We start from the raw sequence: 21294 nt of genomic DNA, 5'->3' as shown, positions 1-21294 counted from the left end.
AATATCAGGGTTCCTCAAAAAGTTAAAAATAGAACTACCCAATGACCCAGCAATTGCACTACTGGGTATTTACCCAAAGGATACAAAAATACTGATTTGAGGGGACACATACACCCTGATGTTTATAGAAGCATTATCTACAATAGCCAAATTATGGAAACAGCCCAGGTGTCCATCGGCTGACAAATGGAGAAAGAAGATGTGGTATATATACACAATGGAATATTACTCAGCCATCAAAAAGAACGAAATCCTGCCATTTGCAGTGATGTGGATGGAGCTAGAAAATACTGTGCTAATAAGCAAAATAAGTCCGAGAAAGACAAATGCAATATGATTTCACTCAGACGTTGAATTTAAGAAAGAAAACAAATGAGCAGATGGGAGAAGGAGAGAGAGGGAGAGAGAGAGACAAACTAAGAAACAGACTCTTAATTATGGAGAACAAACTGATGGTTAGGAGAGGGGGGTAGGGGATGGGTGAAATAGGTGATGGGGATGAAGGAGGGCACTTGTGATGAGCACTGGGTGTTGTATGGAAATGTTGAATCACAATTCTTGTACACCTGAAACTAATATTGCACTGTATGTTGACTGGAATTTAAATAAAAAAAGAAAATAGAGGAGTAGTTCAGGAGATCCGGTGAGCCACTAATGAGAGGTCCAGAAGGACAGAACAAAGAATGGAGAAGACAAATCATTCATAAAATAATTCAAATAAGCTTCATAGAACTGAAGGACATGAGTTTCCAGATTCAAAGGCCCCAGTGATTGCCCAATATAACGGACGGAAACAGACCCATACTATAAAAGACATTTCATTGTAAAACAATAGAGACAAAAGGAATTTCCATGATGATGGTGAAAGTAGCTTTTCAAATGATGGTTGTATAACTAGCATTGAGGGAAACCATGCCCGTTGGAGCAGGCTAGAAAGCTCTGGGAGAGATCTCTTAAAGAAATGGAGTACCTATTTTGTTTGAACATGTTGAAAGGAGATGTACACCAAGGAAAACATTTCAAGGTGAATTGTATGTAGATAAGTGAGTAAATGTAAAGCAAAACACTTATTAACTCTAGAAGAAAATAGGTTATGCAGGGAAATGAGTGCCTCAGTTGTGAATATTACTTGTATAAAAGAAATAAATAGTGACTGTTACTATAAGAAAGTACTGTATATTGAGATAACTGAAATTACCATTTGATTCTTTTGGGGGTACACCTGTCTTTGTGGAGGGTGGAGAACAGAAGTGTTGGAACATGCTTAATCATTACTTGCGTTGCAAGTATGACAGCAATATAAGTATGGTTAATATTAAAAAGTCAGTTAAATCAATTCAAAAGGAATTCTGTACCTCCAGGGAACAGAAAAGGAATGAGAATGGCAGAAGGATGCTGTCATTTGTAATAAGCCTTGTAGAACAACTTCTCTTTACACTCTTGAGATGTATAAGTTTAGTAATAGGCTTTTAAAAAAGAAGGAACAACGAAAAAAACAATATGGGTTTCAAAACTGGATGGACCTGATTTTAACTTCCAGCTTCATCAGCCCTCTAAGCCTCGATTTGCTCATGTGTAAAAAGTAAGGACAATAAGAGCTATTTACCACAGTAGGTATGAAAATTAGGTATATCATAAAGGCATAGTGTCTGGCTCCTGGTAGATGCTCATTTTTTTTTTTTTTTGATTGACTGAGTAAATATACAAAGGAAAAAACGAATGCACAAATAAGCTCCTAGTATAGGGTTAGGTTACGTGATATATGGTCAGTATATGTGAGCTGTCATTATTATCTTAAGGTGTGTTTTTGATTTATGTAATGGGAAAGAGTATATAAACACTAAGAATGAGGCCGTATATCAAAGTTACGCATTTTCAGCTTTATCACTCACTGTGTAATTTTGGGAAAGTTACCTAATGTTTATTCCTCCAGGTTTTCACATATATAATGGTTATAGTAGTTTGAAAGTAAAGTTGTTTTTATAAATAAAGTAAGCCAATTTAAGCACTTGTGCCTATAACAAAATAACAACTCAAATAAATGGTGGCTTTTGTTAATTAATAATATTGATAACCTCTAAATATAAAATAGTCACATTAAAACCGTTATTATATAATGGTAAGTGGGAAGGTTTAAAATTGTATCTTCATCATGATTACAGTGATATAAAAATGGGCATACTTATGAATAAATAATGGAAGGAAATTACCCCTCCCCCAAAAGGTAAACTAATATGTTTTAGAGTGATGCGATATCAGTGATGTTTTAAAAAGTATTTTTGTTGTTGTTAGTTGTTTATATGCTATAAGTCCAAGCCGGAAGGAGGACAAGAATGAAAAGATAGCAGTTTAGGAATCAGAAAACCTGAGTTGGAATTTTAGTTTCACTGCTTTTTAGCCATTTCATTTTGGGGAATTATTTACCATCTTTGGGACTTACTATTTCTTGTATTCAAGATGAGAAAACTGTCTCCCTTCCAGATTGAAATTTAAATATGAAATTGAAGATTAAATATGATTAAACTTAAGTGTGAAGGTTAAATGAGGTCATACACATGAAAGGTCGGTCTTAATATAGCTCAAAGTGATATACCAATATTGCCATTGCAACATACTAATTTCCATTTTTACCTTTATTTTTAAAAATAGACCTCAGAGAGCTAAGATGAGATTCTGGGCCAAAGGGAAACAAGGGGAGAAGAAGACCAGCCGAGCAAAAGCTGCCACCCAGTCAGAGGTTCCAGGATTCCTTGCTGGCTCAGATATGATTCCAGCTCATCAGTTTCCAGATGGTAAAAATGGACAGAGGATGGAGATAGTCTTTATAGTTTGTTCACTCTTTCTGAGAGTTCATTCTTCTTCTAGTATTTGTAATGGCAATCCTGTTGGCCAGATAGTCTAATGAAATAGGACCAGAATTGTAAAATCTTTCCCTAAGTAAAAGATAATTATAAAATTACATTGTACAGAAGTTCCAAGGAAGTGTGGTACAAAATGGTGAAACAGCAACAACTTTAAGAAGGATGATGAATCTTCAGTTAGCCTCAGTTTTCCAAAGTGTAAAAATTTAGCTGTCATTCATTCACTTAACAAATATGTATTATTAGTAAAAACTAAGATAATGGCAGCTAATATTTGAGTGCTTACCATGTGCAAGGCACTGTACTAAGCATGTTGTATATATTAACTCAATTGATCATCACAATTTTGGGGGTGTTGGTATGATTATTATTCCCAGTTTATAGATGAGAAAGCTGAAGCACAGAGAAGTTATTTCCTTACGTACTTATTGTAGTTGACAGAGCTGAGATTTGAATTTAGGTAGCCTAGCTCCAAAGGCCACATTATTAACCACTGTGCTATATATTAAGTACCTACTATATATTAAGTATTTGCTATACTATACTGACTTTATAATTGTAGCTGTTATTTTAATTTTTGGGGCATCAATCGTAACACACTTGAACATACTCAACAGATAGTTCATTTGTTGAGAAAACTGGCCTTTCTAAATGCTAGAATTACTAACTTTCTAAGGGTTCCAGTATTTCCAGCATTAGATGATTATGCCATTTTCCCCAACCCTTTGCTCAAGCATGTATGAGAGTGTTTAATCATTATGCAAAGATGGCAGCTATCTTCAACAGTGATGGGATGGATAGACATCAGAGGTGGGTGTGTAGTAATGAGTGGGTGAAATACCAGTGGGTAGGTGAATAAGATAGAAAGTGGATCTAGGAAGAAAGTTATCTCTAAAGGAAAGATAGAACAGGCCCAGTTACAATACGGAAACAAAACTTCTCATCTTTAGGATAAGACACAGGGACAAGGAGAATAAGATTATCAAGCTTCACATAGGAGTGGATAAGCCAAAGCAGAGTCCATCTGTGTGTTAGAGAAAAAAATGGTAGATTAGAGCCCTATATTAGAGCCCTGTTTTTGTGTCTTGTGGCTTTGCTCCTATGAGTTGGCAAACTGATATGGATGAAATCAATAATAAATTAAGTAAATACTACAAGTTCAGTTTGGAAATTTGGGAAATCCTTACCATTACATTACTAAGAGGATTGATTTCCTATATCTAATCTGGTTTATAGTAATCATTCTAAATGTTTCATTTTTCACAGTTCTATTCTCCATGGTTAATTCTTTTTTTTTTTTTTTAAGATTTTTATTTTTTATTTATTTGAAGAGATAGAGACAGGCAGCGAGAGAGGGAACACAAGCAGGGGGAGTGGGAGAGGAAGAAGCAGGCTCCTAGCGGAGGAGCCTGATGTGGGGCTCGATCCCAGAGTGCTGGGATCACGCCCTGAGCTGAAGGCAGACGCTTAACAACTGTGCCACCCAGGCGCCCCTATATTCTATATCTTTATAATTTTTATTCTGGTACCATATCTGAGATTGTCTTCTTTTCTGCCTGAGGTGGCATTTAGCATGTAGGAGGCTACTTTTCTCCACTATCAGAATTAGCTTTTAGAAGGAATGAGGACATAGCATTGGACAGGTGAATACATGTGGGGGAAACAAATAGATACGTGAAGTGAGAAGGGCCAACACGTTTATCAAGCCCCAGGTAGGGCTTTGGCAAACCCAGTGTAGTTCTGGATTGTGATGGACTTACATGCAATCAATTTCCCTGTTGTAAAGAGAGATTTGTTGTGTTTTCCAATATTAACATACAAAGGTAAAGCATTCCAGGAATTCTCTGAGAAATTCAGTTATTTGGGAGATGTTTAAGAAAATCCTAAATACTAAGGAGACCAAGAAGCGAGCTAGTTGACTTACCTGGCTCCCTAGACAGGTTGTCAGGATAATTACAGATAATATCACTGAAGCATTTATGGTTTTAGACCCTAGTAATGAAATAATAATAATTATCAAACTTCACTGGTTTGTCACATTCGTATATAGCCAAATATTCTTTCAAACAAATATAGTAAAGCTATATGACTGGCTTAATGGTCAGCATTTAACATGCTAGGGTGGTTACATATACTCTTCTTTTTTTCCTTTGGGACTGAGGTATTTGGGATTCAGGCTTCAGTTCTATAAGATACCTCCATCCAGGTTTTCAGTACAGACCATAGCCCCTTGGGAGACATAATGGCATTTTCCATTGAAAAGTGGTAATTTTAAAAATACATTTTCTGTACAGTTGTGCAGTCTGTATTTATTGTTTAACTGCCTGACCACAAACATTAATGTTACTTTGCTTTTCAGATACATATTTTTCCTTCAGTGACTTACTAAAGGAAGTTAAACTTAAAAAGAAGAATGTGGAGATTTCAATATTTTCACTAAAATATTTTTTTGGATACTTTATCTTGAATTATAGAATTAGTTCAGTATCACCCGACACCTCCTTTGAGCCCAGAATTGCCTGGTAGTTGCCGGAAGGAGTTTAAAGAGAACAAAGAACCTTCTCCAAAGGCAAAGCGGAAGCGAAGTGTGAAGATCAGCAGTGTGGCTTTGGAGTCTATGCACTGGCAAAATGACTCTGTCCAGATCATAGCAAGTGTCAGTGATTTAAAAAGTATGGATGAATTTCTTCTGAAAAAGGTACACTCTGCATGCTGAGTTAGGCCCGTAAGTGGCCTTGACTCTGGAATACTTGCTTTTATCAGAATATGGTCCCTCTTGATCAAGTTTACATATGTTTCAGTATATTAGGTAGTCTGTTCTTTATGAAAAATATAAACTAATAGGATATGCATTACTCAGACTGGATGGGCAAGAGTTAAGGTTTTAGGCTTTACTGTTAACTTGGATTTTACTGTAATTGTCACATTATATTCCCTGTGTTAAGGTGAGGCTTGTCATTGCATACTTGGGGTTTTTTCTCTGGTAACAGAATGATAGAATAATACATCATTGGAAGGACCTTAGAAATCATCTGGTAATAATAAAACGTTGGCTCTGTAGTCATGCTTTTACCTCGGTCCCATGATAGCAGGGGCTTGCACTTTCAGGACCGTCAGGACCATCATTGTTGAGGAACCAATCAGTATCACTGTTGTATTCACCTCTTTTTAATTAGTTGATTGTGTACAAAAACTCTTTTTGTGGCCCCCAGATGAATGACCTAGATAATGAAGACAGCAAGAAAGACACATTAGTGGATGTTGTATTTAAAAAAGCCCTGAAAGAATTTCGGCAGAATATCTTCAGCTTTTATTCGTCTGCCTTGGCGGTAAGTTGGACTGTCTTAGGAGATCTTCAGTAGTTAACATATGAAAAATTTGGCAGTGCTGTAGAAGATAATACGGAGGCTGTGTTCAATGAGAGATTACTCAAATTCCTTGTTTTTATTTTAGGAATAGGTAGGGAAAAGCATACTGACTGGTCTCAGATTAATACCTTCCTTCAGTTTCCTTGAGTAGTGCTTTTCCCCTCTTACGATGTTGAATCTTCTTATAGGATGATAAATTCACATATTATAAATGTGATTCTGTGGCTCTCTAGTATTTTGACCTTTCATAATCCTTTTAGCTCCGGCTTTGGCTTCTAATTTTTATATGTGTGGAATTACACATTTTTTCCCCAGTGGAATTAGAGCAGTTTATGTTCACTGATTTATACATATCAGTTTATTTCACTTTCAGATTTACCTTACAATTTTATATGACATTGGTCATGTTTTAGAAAGTTTATTTTCATGCTAAAGTAGATAATAATTAATGCTTTGATCTCTAGAATCTATGAATTTTCATATTCTATGAAATAATTTGTATTTAATCATTTTTCTTTGTTCAGTCTATAATTCATTGTGAAAAGAGAAATCAGGAGAACTTTCTTGTGTATCCTCTACTTTTTCTTTCTCAGTATAAGAATTTTTGCTTTTTTAAAAACATGAACCATGCAGTCTGGGAGAATAGGAATTTCACGACCATAATAAGAGTAGTAATCAGGCTATAGCAAATGACTAGGTTTGCACAGAGACAACGTTGGCTGTATTTTTCTGATCCTGCTCAGCTGCTTATTATGTTCATGTCTTTCTCTGCTTCATACCTGTATTTCCTAGATTAGGGACTCCGGGTTGCTGGGTGCTCCAATACACTTAAATCACATAGGAAGAGCCAAAATTATAAAGTAGAACTTAATAGTGGTTTTCTAACCCTAGATCAAAAATGTTTAACTTATTTTGAGGAAGTGAAGCAGAAACAAATTCTAAATATATAATACTTTTTGGTCATTTAAAGCCCCCCTTTTTTTTCCTCTCACAAAAATTGCAGAGCTTATTTAAATAAGTCGAAAGTAATCCCATGTAGATTCCTTTGCAGGTAATACAGTGTTATTCAGGACATGTCATTCTTCTTTGGAAAAATAAAATAATGGTTACCTAATGTATCATTAGGCAAGGATCAAGTATTCATTCAATTTTAGAGTGGAACTATCTAAACAAGGTTCATGTCTGAGGCGATAGGTAATTAAGTGGGATGCAGATAATCTTTAAAGCTAAATATGGTTTAAAAGCCAGACTTGTGGAGAAGTTTCCAGGGCTTTCTGAAATTGTTACATTATTTAAACTTAGGTATTTTGCTAAAATTTGATAGGTTTTATTCTGCAGAATTCCACAGTAAAGAGGGCATTTATAGGTACTACATGACCTCATGGGCTTGCCCATTAGAAAGGATCCTAATCTTTATTCTAAACACTACCCAATGCAAGTTGAATCAATCTTCTATGTTTAGAGAATTTCTTTATAGAACCTTACATGTCTTCTCTTATTGTTTATTAGATAGATGATGGGAAAAGCATACGGTATAAAGACCTCTACGCACTATTTGAACAGATTCTGGAAAAGACCATGAGGCTTGAGCAGCGTGATTGGAGTGAATCTCCAGTCAGAGTTTGGGTCAACACTTTTAAAGTATTTTTAGATGAATATATGAATGAATTCAAGACTTTGGATTGTATCCCCACAAAGGTAAATATGATATGTTTGATTTCTAAAAGGATTCCATTAAGAATTCTTTTTAAGAGTCTGTTTGGGACAGTGTTTGATATTTGTAAAACACATTACAGGGAACATGTCAACCTAGCACTGCTTTAGATTCAGCAAACTTAATTCTCTCTTACAACTTTATCAGACCATATTATCTAAACCTTCTGCAATTAATATATTCTTTGCTGAGTTAAAATATAATGTTGTGTCCTCAGCATTATACCCTCCACTTTGATAGAGGTCACTACATGAATTTCCTTTTGAAAAATCGTAATTAAAGGTGTAATTCATTTTATCATTTGATGGCTTTTCTATAAGGAACCACAAATTATATTTCTTCTTGAATTAGGTTTTAGGAAAACGTGTGTTTCTGGAAATCTGTATAACAGTAATAATAACATTTATTTATTGAGTGCCAGGAATTATACTAGGTGTTGCATATTTTATTTAATTCTTGCTTCAGTCCTATTAAATAACTATTATGAAGTCCATATTACAGAAGAGATAGCAAGCTTAGACAAAATTATGTGTTATATGTTTCCTTTCAGTACCCCAGCTGAAGTAGTAAGGTATCTAATTATTAGATATCAGGAATACTATTAATCCTTTTTATTGATTGGGTCCTATTTTATTTTCAGTTATTCTAGTTTATATGTGTTTAGATTTACAAGCCATTTTAACTCACTTTTGAACTAGTCAGATATAAATTAATCCGTGAAAGTTCTTCTGTTCTAGGTCTCGGTTATACAGAGGAAGATTTTTAGTAGGCATATACTGCCTTTGTTTACGATCTTAAAGGTTAGGTTTGGATTGTTCTGTACTCTGGTTATTAGGAAATGTCATGTATAAAAGAGCCTTCTATGTCCCACGTGATACCTTTTTATATTTAGCTCTGGGATGGAGAGTATTTTAGAGCCAAAATATGGAAAGTGCAGTCTTAAAAGTTAGTAATCATTCAGTTAATGACTAAAATAAAAGAATCATTTAAGTTAATATGGAGTGGCTTCTGAACAGAAATGATGTTTAAAAAGATAAGAATCCCTAAAGTGTCCTTTTATTCTATTGCTTTTATGAGTACTGTGTTTCACTGAATTTTAAAATTTTCTTGTATTTGCTTGCTAGCACTGCACATTTTCTTTTGAACAATAAAAAGCTGCTTACACTATTACATCTTGAGCAAAAATCTCAGCATTTGCAATGAAGTAAGAAAGTATGTTCATCTTTGTTATATCACAGTTTCTTCATTTCTCTCCCATCAGGTACCAAAAACAGAAAGAAAGAAAAGGAGGAAAAAAGAAACTGATTTAGTAAGTTATAATCTATTTCTTATGTTAGCAAGAAGTAATTTTTAGATGCCTAAGGGGTTATTATTTATGTTTTTACCAAACTTTACAATGGCAGACATACCTTGAATTCTGTGACTTGTTATCAGTGGTGGCTTTCTAAAATGGCAGAAACATGAAAATATTTACTCATGAGAGGTACAAATATGATCTCTTCTCAGACATAGGAGCTTTTTAACTTTCCCTTCTTTCTTAAAAAAAAAAAAGGACTATTTAAGATTTTACAGATATAACTACTTATAATTCAAAAGACATTCCCAAAGGCGTTCCAGCATATTTTACCATTGTTTATGTTCTTATCTATTGTATTATGTATCTCTGTTGTATACTTTACAATAATCTTTGTGATTACAAGGATGACTTAAGCCCTAGAGGAGCTCATAATTTACCAGTGAAGGCAGGCATTTAAAAAATCATTAGTAGAAAGTAGTACAAAGTCTGTTGAATTATGGAAAGGGAAAATGAAGGAAAGCTTTACAAAAGACATTTTTGCTCGTTCTTGACAAAGGAGTAGTAGCTTAGACAGATAGTATCTAGCCAAAGGGAAAGAGTGTAGTAGTCCCCCCTCTCCACCATTTCCCTTCCCTGCAGTTTCACTTACCGGCAGTCAGTCTGGAAGCAAATGATCCTCCTCCCGCATCAGCCCTTTCTGCTTTACGTTGCACCTTTACATTATGGAGATGGCTTCTTCCCTTAAATCTCATGAACCAACCTCTGCTAGTGTCAGACTTTTCTTCTGCAGCTTCCTCACCTCTCTCAGTCATAGAATTGAAGGGAGGTAAGGCCATGTTCTGGATTAGGTTTTGGCTTAAGGGAATGTTATAGTTGGTCTGGTCTTCTACCCAGACCACTGAAACTTTTTCTGTAATAGCAGGAAAGCTGTTTTGCTCTCTTATCCACGTGTTCATTGGAACAGCGCTTTTTGTTTCCTTCAAGAATTTTTCCTTTACATTCACAGATTAGCTAACTGTTTGGCCCAGGAGGCCTAGCTTTCAGCCTGTCTCAGCTTTTGACATGCCTTCCTCACTAACCTTAATCATTTCTGGCTTTTGATTTAAAGTGAGAGACATGTAAAAAATAATAATAATAATAAAGTGAGAGGCATGTGACTCTTCATTTCATGTATATACTTGGGGCTTTAATTAGCCAATTTCAATATTATTGTTTCTCAAGGAATAGGGAGGCCTGAGGAGTGGGAGAGAAGCAGGAGAATGGCTGGTCAGTGGAGCAGTCAGGACACACCCTTTTATTGATTACCTTTGCTCTCTTAGATGGGTGCAGTTTGTGGTGTCCCAAAACAATTACAATAGTAACGTCAGAGATCACTAATCCCAACAGATCACCCTAACAAATATAATAATGAAAATCTTGAAATATCGTGAGAATTACCAAAGTGTGACACCAGAGACGCAGAGTGAGCAAATGGTGTTGGAAAAATGGTACTGACAAACTTGCTCATTTCAGGGTTGCCACACACCTTGAATCTGTGAAATCCAGTGAAGCACAGCGCAACAAAGGGACATATGTTTATATCTAAGCCCTTAGTGTGGCTTGCTTTTGTTCTCTGAAGGAGGATTTTCCAATTGAGTAGCCTTAGCTTAGTTTCTGAGTTTCAGTGTACTCATGTATAAAATAGGAATTTTGCCACCTACCACTGAGGACTTTTGTGAAGGTTAAATGAGATTATATACTAAGGAAAGGGTAGAGAAGGTAGAGGACCTGTTATTAAGGGGTAGTGTTTAGGCACTTTATACACTTATAGCCTTGCAAGAATAGTCTTTTTCATGTCTATACAGAAAAGAACAATACCTCAAGATAAAAATAGGCAAAGCATCTGACATTCAAAAAAAGGACAGTCAGGACAATTCATTTATTCAACAGCCATTTTATTTCAGGAACTATGATAAATCAGAAATGTTAAGAAATACACAAAGAAATGTATACACTTGTTAGTCAAATTAAAATGAAAGAACAGTGATTTCCTATTTCATTCATCAGTGGGCAAAACTGAAAATGAATTAGTTACCTAATTTGGAAGGATATATAAATATAGATTTTTTTCAGTGTGTGACTTGTGGAGTCATTTGCATAACCTTCTTGGAGAAGGTGCTTTAACAATCATGTATTTAACGTTTTACAAATATTTTTTAAAAAACCCAAAAATGTTGACCTAGCAATTCCACAACTAGGAACTTATCCAGTAGATATATCACACTTGTTCGTGCTGTGATGTACAAGGCTTTTTGTGGAAGAGGAGTTTGTAATAGTGAGAGACTGAAAACAACCTAAATTTATAAGGAAATGGTTAAATAAACTAGATACACACATGAAATAGGATGCTGCTTTAACACTAAAGTAAAGAAGCCATTTTCCAAGATTTTTGTTAAGGAGCTAATCACTATATAGAAAGCTACTATTTGTCTATTTTTAAAAAAAGATTTTTTATTATTATTATGATATATTAGTCACCATGCAGTACATCATTAGCTTTTGATGTAGTGTTCCATGATTCATTGTTTGCATATAACACCCAGTGCTCCATGCCTATTTTTAAAAGACAAAAAAGCATTTTTATATCTGTACTTATACACACAAAGTATCTGAATTAGATACAAGAAACTAACATCAATGATTATTTCTAGAAAGAGAAACTAGACAGAATCCAGAAGTAAGGAAAAGCTTATCTTTTGTTGATTCTATTTTGTACCTTTTGATGCATTCAGAATAAAATAATTTTTAATAAAACCAACTTTAATATTAGAGTTCCAATGGAAGAAAATAATATGCCTGTGTGTGATTTACAATTTTATGAATAGAGGGAATCTGTGAGATAAAATGTTAGTATCTGGGAATATTTGAGACCTCACAGAACAAGGCCATATTATGAAACTGGAATGAGCTGTCTGAGTTGAATTTTTTTTTATTTAGTTGGTTATTTGATTAATTTATTAAGACAAAAATGACTACTGAGCATAGAGCCCGATATGGGGCTTGATCTTATGACCCTGAGATCATGACCTGAGCCGAAAACAAGAGTCAGATGCTTAACTGACTGAGCCACCCAGATGATGCTATTTAACTTTTAAATTTGAGGCATAATTGACATGAAACATTAGTTTCAGGTGTACAACATAGTCATTTAGTATTTGTATATATTGTGAAATGATCACAACAACTGTAGTTACAAAAAGTTTTTTTCTTTTGATAAGGACTTTTAAGATCTACTCTCTTAGCAACTTTCAAATATGTGATGCAGTATTATTAACTATAGCCACCATATTCTACATTACATCCTCATGACTTAATTATTTTATAACTGGAAGTTTGTGCAACCTTCCCTATAATATATTTTAATAACAGGTAGTGTTGCCAGTCATCATCAATGATATACTTGGTCTGGTTCTGTTTTGTCAGCATAATCTCTTAAATTATTTTTATAATAATATTTAATTATGTTAGTCACCATACAGTACATCCCTGGTTTTTGATGTAAAGTTCCATGAATCATTAGTTGAGTATAACACCCAGTGCACCATGCAATACGTGCCCTCCTTAATACCCATCACCAGCCTATCCCATTCCCCCACCGCCCTCCCCTCTGAAGCCCTCAGTTTGTTTCTCAGAGTCCATAGTCTCTCATGCTTCATTCCCCCTTCTGATTACCCCCGTTTCTTTTTTTTTTTTAATGATTTTTTATTATGTTATGTTAGTCACCATACAGTACATCCCCGGTTTCCGATGTAAGGCTCGATGACTCATTAGTTGCGTATAACACCCAGTGCACCATGCAATACGTGCACTCCTTACTACCCATCACCGGTCTATCCCATTCCCCCACCCCCCTCCCCTCTGAGGCCCTCAGTTTGTTTCTCATAGTCCATAGTCTCTCATGTTTCATTCCCCCTTCTGATTACCCCCCCTTTCTTTATCCCTTTCTTCCCGTACCGATCATCCTAGTTCTTATGTTCCATAGATGAGAGAAACCATATGATAATTGTCTTTCTCTGCTTGACTTATTTTACTTAGCATTATCTCCTCCAGTGCCGTCCATGTTGCAGCAAATGTTGAGAAATCGTTCTTTTTGATAGCTCAGTAATATTCCATTGTATATATGGACCACATCTTCTTAATCCAATCGTCTGTTGAAGGGCATCTCAGCTCCTTCCACGATTTAGATATTGTGGACAATGCTGCTATGAACATTTGGGTGCATATGGCCCTTCTCTTCACTACGTCTGTATCTTTGGGGTAAATACCCAGTAGTGCAATGGCTGGATCATAGGGTAGCTCAATTTTTAACTTTTTAAGGGACCTCCACACTGTTTTCCAGAGTGGCTGTACCAACTTGCATTCCCACCAACAATGTAGGAGGGATCCCCTTTCTCCACATCCTCTCCAACAATTGTTGTTTCTTGCCTTGTCCATTTTTGCCATTCTAACTGGCATAAGGTGGTATCTCAGTGTGGTTTTGATTTGAATTTCCCTGATGGCAAATGATTTTGAACATTTTTTCATGTGTCTGTTAGCCATTTGTATGTCTTCATTGGAAAAGTGTCTATTCATATCTTCTGCCCATTTTATGATTTATTTGTTTCTTGTGTATTGAGTTTGAGAAGTTCTTTGTAGATCTTGGATACCAGTCTTTTATCTGTAGAGTCATTTGCAAATATATTCTCCCATTCTGTGGGCTGCCTCTAAGTTTTTTTGACTGTTTCCTTGGCTGTGCAGAAGCTTTTTATCTTGATGAAGTCCCACAAGTTCATTTTATCTTTTCTCTTGCCTTTGGAGATGTGTCATGAAAAAAGTTGCTGTGGCCGATGTCAAAGAGGTTGCTGCCTATGCTGTCCTCTAGGATTTTGATGGATTCCTGTCTCACATCGAGGTCTTTCATCCATTTAGAGTTTATCTTTGTGTATGGTGTGAGAGAGTGGTCAAGTTTCATTCTTTTGCGTGTAGCTGTCCAATTTTCCAGCACCATTTATCGAAGAGACTGTTCTTTTTCCACTGGATGTTTTTTCCCGGTTTGTCAAAGATTAGTTGCCCAAAGAGCCGAGGGTCCATTTCTGGGTTCTCTATTCTGTTCCATTGGTCCATGTGTCTGTTTTTGTGCCAGTACCATTCTGTCTTTGTGATCACAGCTTTGTAGTACAACTTGAAATCCGGCATTGTGATGCCCCCAGCTTTGTTTTTCCTTTTCAACAATTCTTTGGCGATTCGTGGCCTTTTCTGGTTCCACACAAATATAAGGGCTGTTTGTTCCAGTTCTTTGAAAAATGTCGTTGGTATTTTGATCGGGATAGCATTGAAAGTGTGATTGCTCTGGGTAGCATGGATATTTTAACTATGTTAATTCTTCCGATCCATGAGCTTGGAATATTTTTCCATCTTTTTGTGTCTTCTTCAATGTCTTTCAAGAGTGATTTGTAGTTTCTAGAATATAGATCCTTTACGTCTCTGGTTAAGTTAATTCCGAGATAACGTATGATTTTTGGTGCTATTGTAAATGGAATGGATTCCCTAATTTCTCTTTCTTCAGTCTCATTGTTCATGTATAGAAATGCAACTGATTTCTGAGCCTTGATTTTGTATCCCGCCACATTACTGAATTGCTCTATAACTTCTAGCAGTTTGGGGGTGGATTCTTTTGGGTTTTCCATATAGAGTATCATGTCATCTGCAAAGAGAGACAGTTTGAGTTCTTCTTTGCCAATTTGGATACCTTTTATCCCTTTTTGTGGTCTGATTGCTGTTACAAGGACTTCTAGTACTATGTTGAATAATAATGGTGAGAGCGGGCATCCTTGTCGTGTCCCCGATCTCAAGGGAAAGGCTTCCAGCTTTCCCCCTTTGAAAATGATATTTGCTGTAGGCTTTTCATAGATGGTTTTTATGAGATTGAGGAATGTACCCTCTATCCCTACACTCTGAAGGGTTTTAATCAGGAAAGGATGCTGTATTTTGTCAAATGCTTTTTCTGCATCTGTTGAGAGGATCATATGATTCTTGACTTTTTTCTTGTTGATCTAATCTGTCACACTGATAAATTTTCGAATGTTGAACCACCCTTGCACCCCAGGGATGAATCCCACTTGGTCATGATGGATAATCCTTTTAATGTACTGTTGGATCCTATTAGCTAGAATCTTGTTGAGAATTTTGAGGTCCATATTCATCAGGGAAATTGGTCTGTAATTCTCCTTTTTGATGGGTTCTTTTCCTGGTTTGGGGATCAAGGTAATATTGGCCTCATAGAATGAGTTTGGTACTTTTCCTTCAGTTTCTGTTTTTTGAAATAGCTTTAGGAGACTAGGTATTATTTCTTCTTTGAATATTTGGTAGAATTCCCTGGTGAATCCATCAGGCCCTGGCGTTTTGTTTTTTGGAAGGTTTTTAATCACTGTTTCAATCTCTTCATAATTAATTGGTCTGTTTAAAAAATCAGTTTCTTCCTGTTTCAGTCTTGGTAGGTTATAGGTTTCCAGGAAGTCCTCCATCTCTTCCAGATTGCTTAATTTATTGGCATAAAGCTGTTGGTAAAAGTTTCAAATGATCCTTCCTATTTCATTGGTGTTGGTTGTGACCTCTCCCTTTTCATTCATAATTTTATTAATTTGGGTCCTTTATTCTTTTGGATAAGTCTTGCCAGTGACTTGTCTATTTTATTTATTCTTTCAAAGAACCAGCTTCTAGTTATGTTGTTCTGCTCTATTGTGCTCCTGGTTTCTAATTCATTGATCTCTGCTCTAATTTTGATCAACTGCTTTGTCATGCATGGATTAGACCTGTTCTTCTGTTGCTGTTTCAACTTCTTGAGGTGAGAATATAAAAACTGCATTTTAGATTTTTCTGTTCTTTTGAGTGAGGCTTGCATGGCTATGTATTTTCCGCTTAGGACTGCCTTTGCAGTGTCTTATAGGTTTTAGAGCGTTGTGTTTTCATTCTCGTTGGTCTCCATAAATTGTTTCAATTGATTTTTGATTTCCTGGTTTATCGAATCATTCTTGAGCAGGATGGTTCTTAATCTCCAAGTGTTTGAGTTTCTTCCAAATTTTTCCTTGTGACTGAGGTCCAATTTCAAAGCATTGTTGTCTGAGAATATGCAGGGAATAATTTCAGTCTTTTGGTATCAGTTGAGACCTGGTTTTTGACCCAGAGCATGGTCTATTCTTGAGAATATTCCATGGGCATTAGAATAGAATGAGTATTCTTTTGTTCTGGGGTGTAGTGTTCTTTATATATCTATGAGGTCCAGCTCATCTAGTATGGCATTCAAAGCTCTTGTTTCTTTGTTGATTTTCTTCTTAAGTGATCTATCTATTGCCGATAGTGGAGTGTTGAGGTCCCCTACTATTAATGTATTTTTATCTATATGTCTCTTTATTCTGGTTAAGAGTTGGTTTGTGTATCTTGCTGCTCCCCTGCTGGAGGCATATATGTTTATAATTGTCATATCCACTTGTTGGATACATCCTTTAAGAATAATATAGTGCCCTTCTGTATCTCTGACTATAGTCTTTAGTTTAAAATCCAGTCTGTCTGATATGAGAATTGCTACCCCAGCTTTCTTTTGAGGTCCATTGGCATGAAAGATGGTATTCCATCCCCTTACTTTCAGTCTGGATGTATCTTTAGGTTCCAAATGAGTCTCTTGTAGACAGCAAATGGGTGGGTCGTGTCTTTTTATCCAATCTGCAACCCTGTGGCAGGCATTTTATGGGAGCAGTTAGGCCATTCACATTGAGAGTGATTATTGAGAGAGATGATTTTAATGATGCCATTGACTGTAAAGTCTTTGTTTGTATAGATTGTGACTTTCTGTTCTGTATCACTCTTGGGGCCTTTTTACTTCTATAGAACCCACCTTAATATCTCCTGTAGGGCTGGTTTCGTGGTTTCGAAATTGGTCAGTGACTGGCGATTCTGGAAGGTCTTTATCTCTCCATCAATTCTGAATGACAGCCTTGCTGGATAAAGGATCCTTGGCTGCATGTTTTTCTTTGAAAGAGCTTTAAAAATGCCCCCCCAACCCTTTCTCTCATTCCAGGTCTGTGTAGACAGGTCTGACGTAATTCTGATACTTTTGCCTTGGTACGTGAGAAATTTCTTTGCCCTGGCCGCTTTCAGTACTGTATCCTTGGATCTAATATTTGCGAAATGCACTATGATGTGACGTGGTGTAGGTTTGTCATGGTTGAGGTTGGGAGGGGTCCTCTCTGCCTTTTGGACATGAATGCTTGTTTCCTTTGCTAGATTAGGGAAGTTTTCAGCTACAATTTGTTCAAAATCTCTTCTAGACGTCTGTTTTTCTCCACCCCCTCGGGGATGCCGATGATTCTGACATTGGAATGTTTCATTGAGTCAGTAATCTCCTGTAACCTACATTCTTGAGATTGGATTTTTTTGAGCCAAGTTTCTGTTTTAACTTTCTCTTCTACTATCCCATCCTCCAATTCGCTAATTCGTTCTGCCTCATTTACCCTGGCCGTCAGAGCATCTAGTTTTGACTGCATTTGATCCATAGTATTTTTAATTTCTGCCAGATTTGCTCTCATTTCCGCCCTTAGAGATTCTGTATTCTCGTTAATATTTTCGTTAATATTTTTTTCAAGTCTACACGTCATCTTGACCATTGTTACTCTGAACTCCATTTCTGATAATTTGGTAATATCCATATCCATTAGTTCTGTGGCAGAGGCCACAGACTTATTGTCTTTTCTTTGCTGGGGGGTATTTCTACTCGTCATTCTGATGAGGAGAGGTTGTGGGGTTGTCCAGAGCCCAGATTATTGACCGGGACCCAGGCAGTGTGCTCTTGTTTTATAGGGACCTTAAGGATGTGGGCTTCTTGATTTTTCAGCCTGCCTTCTGGGGTTGGGGCCTGCCGCATCAATACTCAGGCAACCCTGTTTGGGTAGAGTCTCCCTGTCCCCTGCGAGGGGGGATGGGGATGGGCACACTGTGAGCCGGTATTTCCAGGCTTTTGTTCTCTGGCGGCTTTCCCTGGTGGTTTGCTGTGCCTCTTCTGAGAGTCAGAGTAGCAGTAGCCGAATCCCAGCCTCTGTCTCAGACCAGAGGGATCACAGTCCGCTCTCCATAATCTCTTAAATTTTTAACTAGTTTTTGTTTTTAATCAGAAATTCATTTAAACATAATTAAAAATGATATTCATTATAAAGTAAACTTCTTTCTCTGCCCTTCTTCCTAGAGATAACCACTGCAGCCAGTTTTTTTTTAATTCCAGAAATACTCCGTGCCTTTATAAGCATTTAAATGTACATGTATTATCCCTCCTTTTTCAGGATATACTGAGTGAAATTGTTTTATTTCGTTTATAGTTGATTTGTTTTATTATAGGAATGTAAATTTGTTAGTTTTCTATATGTTTGAGGTTTTGTCTTTCTTAGACAAATAATTATATGATTATTACAAAAATTTTCTTTTACTTTTCCCATGTCTTTTGCTCATACATTTATTGTTGGTTTGTTGCCTTTAAAAACAGTAATCATCTGGGATCTATTTTAGTCTCAAGTAAGATAGGGATCAAAGTCTGATTTATTTTTAAAAGCATGTCAATTGTCTGAACACTGTTGATGGATACATTTCTTTTTCACTGAAATATCACTTTTATTATATACTTGATTCCAAATGTATTTGGATTTAATTTTGCATTTTCTGTTTTTATTCATTGATCTGTTTATGCATGTATCAAATCTCTTAAATTACTTCTTGTTTTATCAAATATATGTACATATTTACCCCCATGTTTTTTGTGTATTTAAGTTTTTATTTTAATTCCAATTAGTTAACATACAGTGTTATGTTAGTTTCAGGTGTACAATATAGTGATTTAGCACTTCCATACAATGCCCTGTGCTCATCACAAGTGTCCTTTTTAACCCCCATCACCTATTTAATCCAACTGCAACCACCCTCTCCTCCAGTAACATCAGTTTGTTCTCTACAGTTATGAGTCTTTTTCTTGGTTTGCCTCTTCCTCTTTGTTTTTCCTTTGCTCATTTGTTTTGTGTCTTAAATTTGACGTATGAGTGAAATCATATGGTATTTGTCTTTCTCTGACTTACTTTGTTTAGCATAATATCCTCTAGCTCCATTTATACTGTTGCAAATGGCAACATTTTGGTTTTTTTTATGGCTGAGTAAGAACCACATCTTCTTTACCCATTCATCAGTGGATGGACATTTGGGCTCTTTCCATAATTTGGCTATTGGTTGATAATGCTTCTATAACATTGGTGTGCACGTATCCTTATGAATTAGTATTTTTGTATCCTTTGGGTAAATACCTAGTAGTGAAATTGCTGGATTATAGAGTAGTTCTATTTTTAAGTTTTTGAGGATGCTCCATACTATTTTCCAGAGTGACTGCAACAGTTTCCGTTCCCACCAACAGTATAAGAGGGTTCCCCACTTTGCATCCTCACCAATACCTAGGATTTTTTGCTTTCAGGTGTCATATTCAGGTTTCTAATCCATTTTGAATTTGTTTTTATGTGTAGTGTAAGAAAGTGGTCCAGTTTCATTCTTTTGCATGCAGCTGTACAGTTTTCCCAACACCTGTTGTTGAAGAAACTATCCTTTTCCCATTGTATATTCTTTCCTGCTTTTCAAAGATTAATTTACCATATGTTTGTGGGGTTTTTTTTCTGGATTTTCTGTTAATTTCATCGATCTAGGTGTCTGTTTTTGTGCCAGTGCCATACTGTTTTGATTACTATGGCTCTGTAAAACAACTGAAGTTCAGAATTGTGATGCCTTCAGGTTAGCTTTTTCTTTTTCAGGATTGCTTTTTCTATTCAGGGTGTTTTCTGGTTCCTTTAGGATTATTTGTTCCAGCTCTGTGAAGAAGGTTGGTGGTATTTTGATAGCGATTGCACTGAATGTGTAGAATGCGCTAGGTAGTATAGACATTTTAACAGTTTTTATTCTTCCAATCCATGAGTATGAAATTCAGTCTTTCCATTTCTTTGTGTCTTCTTCAATTTCTTTCATAAGTGTTGTATAGTTTTCAGCATATAGGTCTTTTACCTCTTTGGTTAAGTTTATCCTGGGTATCTTATAGTTTTCAGTGCAATTGTAAATGAGATTGATTCCTAGATTTCTTTTTCTGCTGTTTCATTATTGGTGTATAGAAATACAACAGATTTCTGTATATTGATTTTATATCCTGTGACTTTGCCGAATTCATGTATCATTTCTCGCAATTTTTTGGTGGAGTCTTTTGGGTTTTCTACATGGAGTATCATATCTTCTGTGAATAATGAAAGTTCGACTTCTTCCTTGCCAATTTGGATGCTTTTTATTTCTTTTTGTTGTCTGATTGCTGAGGCTAGGACTTCCAGTACCATGTTGAACAACAGTGGTGAGAGTGGACATCCCCATCATGTTCTTGACCTTAGGTAAAAAGCTCTCAGTTTTTCCCCACTGAGTATGATATTAGTTGTGGGTCCTACGGATATGGCCTTTATGATGTTGAGGTATGTTCCTTCTACCCCTACTTTCTTGAGGGTTTTTATCAAGAAAGGGTGCTGTATTTTGTCAAATGCTTTTCTGCATCTATTGAGAGTATCATATGGTTCTTTTCCTTTCTTTTATTAATGTGGTATATCATGTTGACTGATTTGTGGATATTGAACCCCCCTGTAGCCCCGGAATAAATCCCACTTGATCATGGTGAATAATCCTTTTAATGTACTGTTGGATTCAATCAGCTAGTATCTTATTGAGAATTTTTGCATCCATGTTCATTGGGGATATTGGTCTGTAATTCTCCTTTTTTTTACTGGGGTCTTTGTCTGGCTTTAGAATCAAGGTAATGATGGCCTCATAGAACACGTATGGAAGTTTAATTTCCATTCCTATTCTCTGAAACAGCTTCAGAAGAATAGGTATTAATTCTTCTTTAAATGTTTGGTAGAATTCCCCTGGGAAGCCATCCAGCCCTGGAGTCTTGTTTGTTGGGAGATTTTTGATTACTGATTCAGTTTC

The 21294-nt window shown here is 36.1% G+C and overlaps 1 protein-coding gene across 14 annotated transcripts in view; it reads left to right on the top strand.

The window, feature by feature from the left end:
• MYO9A (myosin IXA) overlaps positions 1-21294 on the top strand; it is a 285328-nt gene that overhangs the window by 196380 nt on the left and 67654 nt on the right. For all 14 annotated transcript variants that reach the window (XM_057303771.1, XM_057303769.1, XM_048221939.2 and 11 more), the window contains 5 exons: positions 2650-2792; positions 5336-5559; positions 6074-6190; positions 7739-7927; positions 9205-9252. In XM_057303771.1, coding sequence (XP_057159754.1) covers positions 2650-2792; positions 5336-5559; positions 6074-6190; positions 7739-7927; positions 9205-9252 — 721 coding nt within the window. The remainder of the gene's footprint in view (positions 1-2649; positions 2793-5335; positions 5560-6073; positions 6191-7738; positions 7928-9204; positions 9253-21294) is intronic.

Source organism: Ursus arctos, unplaced genomic scaffold, assembly GCF_023065955.2.
Source record: "Ursus arctos isolate Adak ecotype North America unplaced genomic scaffold, UrsArc2.0 scaffold_28, whole genome shotgun sequence".
NCBI lineage: Eukaryota > Metazoa > Chordata > Mammalia > Carnivora > Ursidae > Ursus > Ursus arctos.
Note: the sequence above shows the minus strand (reverse complement) of the source record. Positions and strands in the feature narration are given on the sequence as shown.